This window comes from Nyctereutes procyonoides, unplaced genomic scaffold, assembly GCF_905146905.1.
Source record: "Nyctereutes procyonoides isolate TBG_1078 unplaced genomic scaffold, NYPRO_anot_genome, whole genome shotgun sequence".
In the NCBI taxonomy this organism is placed as follows: Eukaryota; Metazoa; Chordata; class Mammalia; order Carnivora; family Canidae; genus Nyctereutes; species Nyctereutes procyonoides.
In genome coordinates this window covers 46,332,528-46,344,568 of record NW_026575044.1, presented here as the reverse complement: position 1 = coordinate 46,344,568, position 12,041 = coordinate 46,332,528, and the positions used below count along the sequence as shown (strand labels likewise).

Genomic DNA, 12,041 nt, shown 5'->3' with positions numbered 1-12,041 from the left:
CTCAGCAAACATTGATGGAATGAATGAAAGGTACCAGAAATGTTCCCGACTGGAGGAGAAGTAAATCAAGTGGACCTGTGACATGAATGCACCAATCCTTAGATAATGGCATTTGCTTTCTTATAACTACGACTCAGGAGTACTTCCTGTTCTGATGTGTGCTTTGCCTGTGCCTGTACCAGTCTCCTGCCAGGCTCAGTCTCCTCAACACCAATTGTGTAAAAATTAGAGCCATGCTTTAGGATTTCATTCAGGTTATTACAGCTATAATGAACAGATGTTGCAAACAAACATCTGTTAAGGTTCTCTCAGATTCCTTAAAAACTGGATATTGTCATTTTGTTCTAGGTCAAGACAGAGCACTTTAAAAGAAAAGGTTTCATGACAGTTGATGGCCAGGAATCCCCCACAGTGATCGCTGTGGGAGATGGTACCATGTTGGATGTAGAAGGAAAGCTGTACCTGGGAGGCCTTCCCTCTGAGTACAAGGCCAGGAACATTGGAAACGTAAGCAGTGTTTTCTGTATGGAGCCCATTTTAACTTTACTGTGGCTAAGTTTTTGTCTTTTTTTTTTTTTTTTTTTGGTAAAGGAAAATGTTTATGTTAAATTATCTTGTTTGAACCTGTGGCTTGGCTGAATGATGCAAACCTTTTAAACTGCATCCCTAGGTTGTGTGTGTTCAGGCTTCCCCTTGGAAGCTCTTGGAACTCAGCCAGCCATTCCTGTTAATGAACATTTCCCTTTCCACAGCTTTTCAGCTCTGGTACAATTCAGGAAAGTCCAGCAGATTTGTGTTTGCAGATTAGAAAACCCAGCATTCTTGATTTCCACACTACTTGATCAAAATAATAGAAAATACACCTTCATTGCATTATTAGCCAAGATACTACTAGCTAGTAGCTTTCAGTTACATGTTCATGTAAACTAATGTAGAAATTCTATTTAAAAAAAACAAAAGTTAATATTTTAATGTTTTTTTGAAGTATAGGAAAAACTGACCCTTGCCTTTCTTATATTTAGAGCATCTATTCTCTGTCATTTGGTTTAGATCACCCACAGTGTTCCTGCCTGCATTGGGGAAGTGACAGTGAATGGCAAACAGCTGGACAAGGACAGCCCAGTGTCTGCATTTGCAGTAACCAGGTGCTATGCAGTGGCCCAGGAAGGAACTTTCTTTGAAGGAAGTGGATATGCAGCTCTTGGTATGTATTATCAACAATCTTGAAAGAAATGTTTGGGTTTAGCCTGCTCTTGATATGGATCCAAGAATGATATGATAGAGCAAGATCCTTGGACAAGGCTGCAGCCAAGACCATATTTAGTTAAGTGTTCCAGTTTATCCCAATTTCTCAACTTCTAATATAAAGCCTTCTCCCTCACATGCTCTCCAGATGGCCTGATATAGGCTTGCTCCACCAGGCATGATGCCCCCTCCCCTCTCCCCGCCCCAGCAGAGGGCAAACGTGTGTACAGACTTCATCTGTACATCCCCTGAATTTATGTAAGGCATACTGCTGCAGCCCAAGTTAATAAAGGCCTTTGACAAAAATCAGCATAAAATATCCATACCAGCCAGCCAAATACAAGTCAGGTTTGATGAAAAAAACGGACTCCACTGAGATTGCTGAAAATTTTGATCCTAAGTAGAGGAATTTAAATATCTAAAATGCCTTTAAAAAAATGCCTTAGAATGTAAATCACTCAAGGCTTAGAACTAGCCTTTGTAATGTATCTGGTGTTCCCTCTCCATCTGATGTCCTTAATTTGCTGTTAATTTCCTATTTGCAGTCAGGACCAGGCTCCTCTCAGCCTCTGTTCTGCTTTCTACCACAGGGAACCACATTTCTCTGGCTTCCAGGGAGGCCCTGGTGGAAGATTAGGAGCAGGCAGGTGAAGGGAAAGAGCTATGACCCATTTCTTTCGCTCTGAGCTTCCCAGCTCTAGTAACCTTCCCTGCTCCGGAGAAGTTGGGCTGCTCCCAATTCTTCTTTAACCTTGGACTGAATGACTTCCAATACATATCATTTGGTTTTTCAGCTTTTCAATCACCTAAATAAAATATCCATTTCATTAAGTCTCCACTTAAGAAAACCTAGTTTGGATGTTAATCTGCTCAGTAAATGATGACATACCCAGTATATAAATATTGGGAAAACAGAGTGGACAATTCCTGGCTAGACAATGATGGGATTATATGGATCAAATCCTTTTGGGTTTTTTCCCTATGTGGCTCTAGATGAAAGGATGGGCCTGCCTTGGCTCTAGTCAAGATGGGGTAGGTTTTCTTTAATAGCATTACTACCATGATGGGGTAGGTCTTCTTTAATAGCATTACTTCATATTACAGATGAGGAAGCTGAGGCTCAGTGGGTAGAAGTGACTTGTTGGTGAGGATGGAGCTGGATCCAGAAAGAGCTAGAGCCAGGCTTCCTGAGCCAGGAGCCAAAATGCACAGCCAGCCAGTCAGCCAGCCCACAGCCTCTCTGATCCCAAGCTTTCTTGGGCCAGGCTCATGCCTAACTTGGGGTTATCTTTGTATTTTTCAGTCAAAGAGGGCTACAAAGTCGGATCAGATGTAAACATCACACTGGAATTTCGTACCACTTCTGAGAATGGTGTCCTCTTGGGGATCAGCAGTGCCAAAGTAGATGCCATTGGATTAGAGATTGTGAATGGCAAGGTAGGTACTTAATCTCGATGGGGTGCCTGCCTACCCCAGCTTCAGAAACAGAGAAACTGAGAAACAGCAGAAATACCCAGATCCAAATGTCCAATGATCCATTTCAGCAGAATGAAGAAAAGCTTCAATTAATCCTGAAAAGATTATAAATGACCAAAAAAAGCCCTGAAATTAAATTTAAAGCCAAATTACAACTTGTAATACACCATTTGCCAACCTGATCCTCTTTCCCTCCCTAATATTTGTTAACTTATTTGGAAATAATTCTAGATTGAGAGCAAGTTATAGTAAAATGTACAGGGAGGTCCTCTTGCACCCTTCTCCCAGGCTCCTGCTGTGTTAACATCTTGCATAAATCTTATATAATATCAAATCCATGAAATTGACATTTGCATAATCCACAGGTTTTTGCAGTTGCTCTAGTTGTATATGTGCTCGTGTGTGTAGCTCTATACAATTTTATGTGTATCTTGTTTAGCTTTATGTATCCACCCTCACAATCAAGACACTTAACTGTACCATTACCACAGTGCTCCCTGTAGCCACCCCTTCATATCCACACCAACTCTCTTCCTAATCCTGGGCAACCAATAACCTGTTCTGCAGCTCTCTGTTATTTCAGGACTGTTGCACACATGCTATGACTCAGTATATACCCTCCAGAGACTGGCTTTTTATACTCAGCTTAATTTCCTGGGAGTTGATCTGGGTTGTTCTGTGTATCAATAGTCCATTTCTTTTTGTTGCAGAGTATTCCATGTGATGGATATACCACCGTCTAATTTTTTTAATGCTAAAAACATACATTTCTATAGCTGTTCTGCTTTCAGCCTTCAGTCCTTAACAATTAGAGGTACCTTAGTCTCTTTTGCCTGAAAACTGCTTCTAGAGTTTCTCCTGGTTCTCATTCTCCTTCCTCACCCCGCTGGTGCCATCTGGGTGCAAGGGAAGAGAGCCTTTCTTCTCCTTTTCCTTTGCTGCAAGCTCTCCTGACAGTAGTCAAGACTATGGCTGGACTGTCCTGGTTTTCAGGCTCAGCCTCCATGTTTTGTGTACTAGGCCAGTTGTCCCTGGCAAGTTGTGAAGAGTGGTCTGAGGTCGCAGCATCACCAGTGTGTGGGGACTGAGCCTAGAGATTCGCCAACATCCTTTGCAGATCGGGCTTCCCATCCTGTCAGCGCACTGCTGCCGCCTCCTCTTCAGCCATGTGCTGCATCCCCCAAAGGGTCACATGAGAACTGGGGAGTTTTGGCCAGGCCACTCAGGCCGTGCGGGGAGGGCAGAAGAGGCATCGCAAGTCCGCTCTCTACCTGCTGCACTTGGCAGCATTTCTCTTTCTCTGTGGCCAACTTGTGTTGCTCTGGGACTAAGATGCTTGAATCTTCTGAAGCTACTGCCTCCTGTAAGGGAAGGAACAAGTCATTGCGCTCTAGATTTTTCTCAATCTTACTTGCTTGTTTCTAGTAATTCTGCTTATTTCCCATTGGGTTTCTGGCTTCTAGGACATCCTAAAACGTGGGTGAGGAGGATATAAAAAAGTATCTATCCCTTGCTCTTCACCCCCTCTTCTTCCGTCCTCATGTCTGCACAAAGCTGCCTCTGCATCATACTGCTTGCCTCTCTATGCTGTGGCTCACAGCAAAATGCTTCCTCATCTGTACTTCAAAAAGAATCTTGAAAAATTTTGTATCCATTTGCACATTTTGATGTGATATCTGGAAAATGTTATCAGAAGTGTAACAACTGCCAAAAATGTAATTTCTGATGTATGTTTTACCTCTATTATTAGCTTATTTTTCCTTTAAAACTTTTCTTAGTTGTTGCCCAAGGACTTAATCGACATCTGTAATTTGTTACAGTCCCCCTGAGCCACCTCACATGCAGCATAACTGCCTTACAACACTATACTTATCAGTCTTCCCTACCATCTTTTGCAAGTCTTATATTTGTGTTACCACTTGCTGTGGTAGAGCGTCTACAGACAGTGAGTAAATGTTCCTTCAGACCTGCTAGCCAGCTGCTATAAACTGCCCCCCCAGTAAACCCATCAGCTCCTGCTATCCTAAATATGAGCCACTGATTTGAGGATGTAATGCAAAAACAGTGGCTCAGGCTGATTCTCATGGAGATGGTCATTGGTCCTTTCTGTAAGTTGGGGAGTAATGAAATTAGAATCCTTTAAGGGTCTATTTTTTAAAATCACTGGTTTTCATAGTTTTGCCCTCTTTTTTAGGAGAATGTTAGGATTTTATCCATTTCAAGAACATTATATAAATGGATTGTGTTCCTTAAATATGGAAGGATTCACCAAGGTATCTGCCTGTCTTTTGTTGCTTCAGATCTTATTTCATGTTAACAATGGTGCTGGTAGGATAACAGCCATATACAAGCCCAAAGCTACCACTACTCTCTGTGATGGAAAATGGCACACACTTCAAGCTCAGAAGAGCAAACACCGCTTGGTTCTGATTGTTGATGGGGATGCAGTTCGTGCTGAAAGTCCACACACTCAGTCCACCTCAGCAGACACCATTGATCCCATTTATGTCGGTGGCTATCCTGGTACGTATGGATGCCTGCTTTGCCTATTCACTTTTAAGGGGCACTGTCACTAAGGGAAGTCTTAGTTCAGGTGGATACAGAATTGAGATTAAGAAAAATACATGTTTGGGCGACAAATCCTTTACATTTTTAGAAAGATTATTTCAAATACCTAGGAATTCCTGGAAAAGTTAAAATAATCTACACACATAAATTCACCATTAGGTAAGATTCTGAGAATATTAAATGAATGTAAAGTAAGCTAGATGACTTTACTGAGGTGATTCATCTTAGATGATCCTCAGAACAGGAAATCATTTTAGAGGACAGACATGATCTTATTCTCTCACACTGGTTCTGGATTTGAATTATGCACTTCAGACATCCTACATAATTGTTACAAATAACTTAAGTTGTGACACAGTTAAGGCACAGTTGTGACTCAGGAGTTTTCATTCACTTATCTCTGAAGCAACATATGTAGAAGAATATTATTCTAATTTTGATAGAAAAACCAATTGATATTATATCTGTTCCTAATGTGCTATCTGTGTCATTTAACAAAATTAAGCAAGATTTTTCCTGTCTTCTTTAACAGCTGATATAAAGCAAAACTGCTTGAGCAGCCAGACGTCCTTCCGGGGGTGTTTGAGAAAGCTCACTTTGATTAAGGACTCACACGTACAATCCTATGACTTCAGCAGAGCTTTTGACCTACAAGGAGTTTTCCCTCATTCCTGTCCTGGGTCTGAACCCTGAGCTTCAGAGAAACTTCCCAGTTGGGAATCATTACTTATATTTTGAGAATTGTTTTTGTGAATTAAAATTTCATTTTCCACTCAGGTTAAATGTTTCCAGAGAGAAATTTTGTGTTTATAGTAAACTAAAATCATGTACACAACAAATACCTCTATTAAATAGTTTAAAATGTAAATTGAATTCATTGGCCCCTTTTCTTCATAAACATTGAATATTCTATTGATTACTTGACAGTTTTTCATGTTTTATATTTTGAGTTTTATAAAGTATTTGGGTCGGGTCCAGGATGGCAGTGTAGGAAGACCCCGAACTCACATCTTCCACGGACACACCAAATATACACCTATTTATAGAGCAAGTCCTCCTGAACAACTGAGGACTGAATGGCTTCTGTATCACAGAGCACATACAGAATGGCAAGAGGGATGGAGACGTAATGAAAGTGACCATACGACTTAATATACATTGCTGTATACTTAGGATTCTATATATGAGCTCATGGCAACCAAAAACCCAAAACATGTGATAAAGAGAAAGCCAAACATGACGCTACAGAAAGTCCTCAATTGCAAGAAAAGAGACCAAGGTAGAAAGGATGGAGAAAAACTACAAAAACCAGTAAAAAAAAGAAAAAAAAAAAAGGAAAGAAACAGCAATAACTACTTTAAATATAAATGGACTAAATGCTCTCATCAGAAGACACATGGAGGCAGAATGGATAAAAAAAAAAAAAAGACCCATCTAGATAGGCTTCCTTAGGTAAGTGGGGGGAAAAACAAAAATAAACTATTGAGACTACACCAAAATAAAAGGCTTTTTTTCACAGTGAAAGGAAACCATCAACAAAATAAGGAGGTAACCTACTGACTGGAAGTAAATGATACATTTGATAAGGAGTTAATATCTGAAATATATAAAGAACTTCTACAACTCAAAAAAACCCAACTGATCAGATTAAAAAAATGGGCAGGGGACCTGAACACTTTCCAAAGAAGACATACAGATGGCCAACAGACACATGAAAAGATGCTCCACATCACTAGTCATCAGGGAAATACAAATCAAAACTTCAATGAAATATTACCTTATACTTGTCAGATGGCTAGAATCAAAAGGACAAGAAATAATAAGTGTTAGCAAGGATGTGGAGAAAAAGGAATCCTTGACTACTAATGGTGGGAATGCAGATTGGTGCAGCCACTGTGGAAAACAGCATAGAGATTCCTCAAAAAATTAAAAATAGAAATAATATATGATCCACTAATTCCACTACTTGATATTTACCCAAGGTAAACAAAAACACTAATTCAAAAAGATAAATACACTATGTTTACTGCAGCATTATTTTCAATAGCCAACATATGGAAACAACACCAGTGTCCATCAATAGATGAATGAATAGAAGAGTGAAAAGTATACATATAAAATGAACAAAAAGAAGGAAAAGACCCATAAATAGAGAACAAACTGATGGTGGCTAGGGAAGTGGGGTGGGGGAATGAGCAGAATTGGGTGAAGGGGGGTGGGATGTACAGACTTTCAGTTATGGAATGAATAAGTAATGGGGATAAAAGTAATAGAAAATAGTGATGCTGTAATAATGTGGTGTGGAGACAGATGGTAACTACAGGAGTAGTGAGCACAGCATCACATACAGACATCCAATAATCACTGTATCGTACACCTGAAACTAATCTAATACTGTATCAACTGTACTTCAATTAAAAAAATGTCCTTAAAGACTGAATAGTTAATAATAAAAAAAGAATGTCAGCTGCATCAATCTTAATTTGAAGAGCTGGGGGAAAAATCTATTTTGAAACCACCAGATAAGATCCTATTTCTAAGAGAGAGGAAAAAATTATTGTATACAGTGTCTAAAGTCTAAAGAGGCTTGCTTATACAAATGTTGGAACCAACCAGCATTCTGGCACATCCTTTCTAGAAAGTTAATTTCAACCCTAGAAAATGATTTTTTAAGTCAGTAAAAAATAATAAATAAAATAATAATAAAGTATCACTACAGTCTGTAACAGATTAGAACAGAATGAACATTTTCATTTTTTTAATCAAAATTGTGGAGCTCTGAATTCTGCAACAGACCACCAATGCTATTAGTGATATTTCAGCAGAGGGCAGCAGCTTGTGCCGCAGAAGACTTTATACAGGCTCCAAGAGTCACAGGGAGCAAAACGGGCAGAGGAAGGACATGGAACCTCCTTTAGATATATTGCTGTTTAATCAAGACCTGACCTAAAAAAGCCTATCTCAGGACCACAAGGAAAAAAAAACAATTTTTCCCCTTGATCAATAACTTTTTCTGGGAGAATGTGTGTAATTTCTAAAAGAAAATCTTAAAGCCACACACATATATTCTTTTAATGAACCGAGCAGTTTTAAACCCAACTTTTTGACGTTTCATGTGGTTCCCTACAAAGTATTTTCATTCTGTTCTGTGGCCATGTCTGTGTCAAAATGGCTGCTATCCCATACACTTCTGGAAAATGCTCTTGTTTTTCAAATTCTTACTTGAAAAGAGGTCTCTACCTCACTTAGCAGTGATCTACTTTTACAATATGGAAAGTGATAGATTCAACTTCTATTTCTGTGGGAGGTTTTAATTTGATAAACAAGTAAGGCAACTGTGGTCCTGGTCCCTGTCTTTTCTTCTTCACCTTGCTCATGTTTCAGAACCCTGGCAGCTATTTGTACCTCCTGGCTGATGTCTCTGAAATATGTAATTCTTTGCAATTTAGTATCTGCTTGAAGATACTAGAGAAAGGTTAATAACCAACTGTCAAAGTTCTGGTTGTTCCGTAGCAACTGGCAATTTAAGGAATGCAGATAAGTGCAGCCTCTAGGCAGCTGGCTTGGACAGCCGGTTTAGGAAAGGAGCATTAGCCATCTCAGCATGAAAATGCAGAAGGGTCCCCTCACTGCGCAGGGGGTGGCCTTTCTGTTCGTGTTTCCGTGGAAACCCTCTAGAGTGGAGACGAAGGTGTGGACATTCTAGAAGCTGGTCCACCAAGTTGGGGGAGGAAGTGATCCAAACCACGGCAGAGAGCAGACTATAGATTTGCACAGAGTATGTTCCTATCCCCTCTCTACCACCTTTCTATTTACTTTCAAAACTTACTACTTACTACAGCTGAAAGAGACTCTGGGCTTTTCATAATTAGAACTACTCACAAGGCCTCTCTTAAAAGATCCCCTCAGAGGACAGTCCACTTCTCTCCCCTTAGGCCTTTCATTGAGTACAAAGTAGAGCAATCTGAGTTTAGATGTCTCTACTTGATGGTAAAGAAGCTGAGCTCCAGGTCAGATACCTGGCTCTGACTCACTGCAGGGCCTTATGCTGGTTCCTTAACCTCCCTGAGCAAGGCGGGATTCCGCTCTTAATTTTTGTTTTTGTTTGTTTTGCTTTTATATTCACTTACTGTGAAATTTCATACTTTAATCCGATTACATTTTCTTTTTAAATCCTTAGATCATTGTTATCAATAGAAATGTAAACTGTTTAACACATAATTATGTAAAAAATCTCAATTATAACAATTAGTAATTTTGTTGTTTATAAATGAAGACCATAAAAAACATTATACAGTAAATAGGTAGAATTATGAATTATGTGTTTATAATATTGTTGACCCATCAACAGACATTGAGATATATGAAAAGTAACTAAATTTCAGTTTTTTGGTCAATTTGCTACCTTTAAGTTATATTGTCTTAGCTTGGCCTGACATAAAAAAAATCCCCTAGGGAGGGATCCCTGGGTGGCTCAGCAGTTCAGCGCCTGCCTTCGGCCCAGGGCATGATCCTGGAGTCCTGGGATCAAGTTCTGCATCAGGCTCCCATCATGGAGCCTGCTTCCTCCCTCTGCCTGTGTCTCTGCCTTTCTCTATGTCTCTCATGAATAAATAAATAAAATCTTTTTAAAAAGTCCCCTAGACTGGGTGACTTAAACAAGAGAAATTTACTTAACACAGTTCTAGAGGCTGCAAGTCTGAGACTGGGATGCTTGTTGGGTTGGGTTTTGATTAGGATTCTTTTCTGGCTTGCAGACAGCCACCTTCTTGCTAGGTCCTCAAATGGCAGATAGAGTGAGCTCTGGTGTCTGTTCTTACGTGAACCCTATTCCTATCAGGAGGTCTCCATCCTTATGATCTAATGTGAGGATTCAGCCCTTTAGAGTTAGGTTGTCAGATAAAATATAGGAGGATACCCAGTTAAGTTTGAATTTCAGATGAACAATGACCACATTTAGTAACAGCCTGTCCTAACTATTGCATGACAGCCTATATTTTTTATTTGTTAAATTTGGCAACCCCACTTTATAGGCCCCAAGGACCTAAAAAGATTGATATTCCTTTCCTCACTACCAAATGATGCAAAATTAAAAAAAAATCTATAGCCTAAAAGACATGCAACAAAATTCATTGAAGATCATGTTTTTCCCACAATACTTTTACTGAAACATCAGATTTTTTTCAAAACCTGTGTTTGGGGACCCAAGTGTTTGCTTAGTCTGCCTGTTAATCCATCACTGGTTTTTCCTTTTTTTTTTTTTTTTTGGTTTTTCCTTAATTGTAGTGAAATATGGCTAATGTAAAAATTTATCATTTTAACCATTTTTAAGTTTTACAGGTCTGTGATATTAAGTAGAGTCATTCTGTTGAGCAACCGTCACCACCATAGGCTCCAGGACTCCTTTCATCTTGCAAAACAAACTATGTATCCAAGAAACACTAACTCCTCATTCTCCTCTCCCCAGGCCCTGGCAGCTACCACCCTACTTTCTGTCTTAATGAGTTTAACCACTCTACTTGTCTCATATAACTGGAATCATTCAGTATTTGTCATTCTGTGACTGGCTTATTTCATTTAGCATAACCTCCTACAGGTTTATCTATGTTGTGGCACGGGTCAGAACTTCTTTCCTTTTTAACACTGAGTAGTATCCCACTTGTATATACCATATTTTGTTCATCCATTCATGTGTCAGTGGGTGTTATGGTTGCTTCTGCCTTTTGGCTCTTATGAATAAAGCTACTATGAACATCAGTGTATAAATATTTGTTCAAGTCTCCACTTGAACAGTTCTTTTGGGTATATTTTCTGAAGTGGAATTACTGGATCATATGGCAAATCTACTTCTAATTTTTTGAGGAACCACCATACTTTTTTTCATAGCACCAGCAGTTTTTAAGCCTCAATTTTTCATTTGTGAGTGAGGTTATGGCACCAATATCAAAAAAGGTACACACACACACACACACACACACACACACAAAAGGTACACATTTAGGAAATATTAAAATTGACTCAAAAGGAAGAACACCAGGGCAAGCCAATAACATTGGCCTTAGTGAAATTTAATCCTCAGTCACACCTGCCCACAAAAAGTCCAATCACCACTTAGTTTAAAGGCAAGCTTTATCAAAAATAAGAAAAAGAAAACTAACCAACTCATTTAATACAGCTGGTACAACTTTAGAAGGCCCAATTTATATAATACTCCATTGCTCTATTAATTTTCCTATACTGTCTTTACAACCATCTCAAAAATGATGCATTGTAATTAGGGATTATACACACAAAGCTGAATATGGAACAACAATATATCAGCACAGGCTTAGAATTAAGTAATAATGTTCAAACCAGAGATTGTGAGGAAAATAAAGTGCTCTATTAGAACTTCTGGGCCCAGAAGGCATACGTATATTCACTTTAGAATACTAGTATCCAAGGCCAAATTGTGGTACCATAGCATAGAAGTACCATGAGTAGTCTAGGAAGGTTTAAAGAGTTAACTGTAACTAGGTCTCACAGAGTACACAATATGGGCATTTGTTTGCACCAAAAGTAATAAGATACCTAGGAATAAACCTAACCAAAGAAGTAAAAGATATGTGCTCTGAAAACTATAAATTACTTATGAAAGAAACTGAAGAGGACACAAAGAAATGGGGGAAAAAATTCCATGTTCATGGATTGGAAGAACAAACATTGTTAAAATCTCTATACTACTCAAAGCAATCTACATATTTAAGGGAATC

General features: G+C 39.0%; 1 protein-coding gene across 1 annotated transcript in view; it reads left to right on the top strand.

Moving 5' to 3' along the window:
• The window catches only part of LAMA1 (laminin subunit alpha 1), a 159,723-nt gene extending 153,612 nt beyond the window's left edge, over positions 1–6,111 (top strand). The window contains exons 60-64 of the mRNA XM_055324601.1: positions 349–507; positions 1,051–1,204; positions 2,549–2,682; positions 5,022–5,244; positions 5,822–6,111. Coding sequence (XP_055180576.1) covers positions 349–507; positions 1,051–1,204; positions 2,549–2,682; positions 5,022–5,244; positions 5,822–5,982 — 831 coding nt within the window. The 3' untranslated portion in view covers positions 5,983–6,111. The remainder of the gene's footprint in view (positions 1–348; positions 508–1,050; positions 1,205–2,548; positions 2,683–5,021; positions 5,245–5,821) is intronic.
• The last annotated feature ends 5,930 nt before the right edge of the window (positions 6,112–12,041 follow it).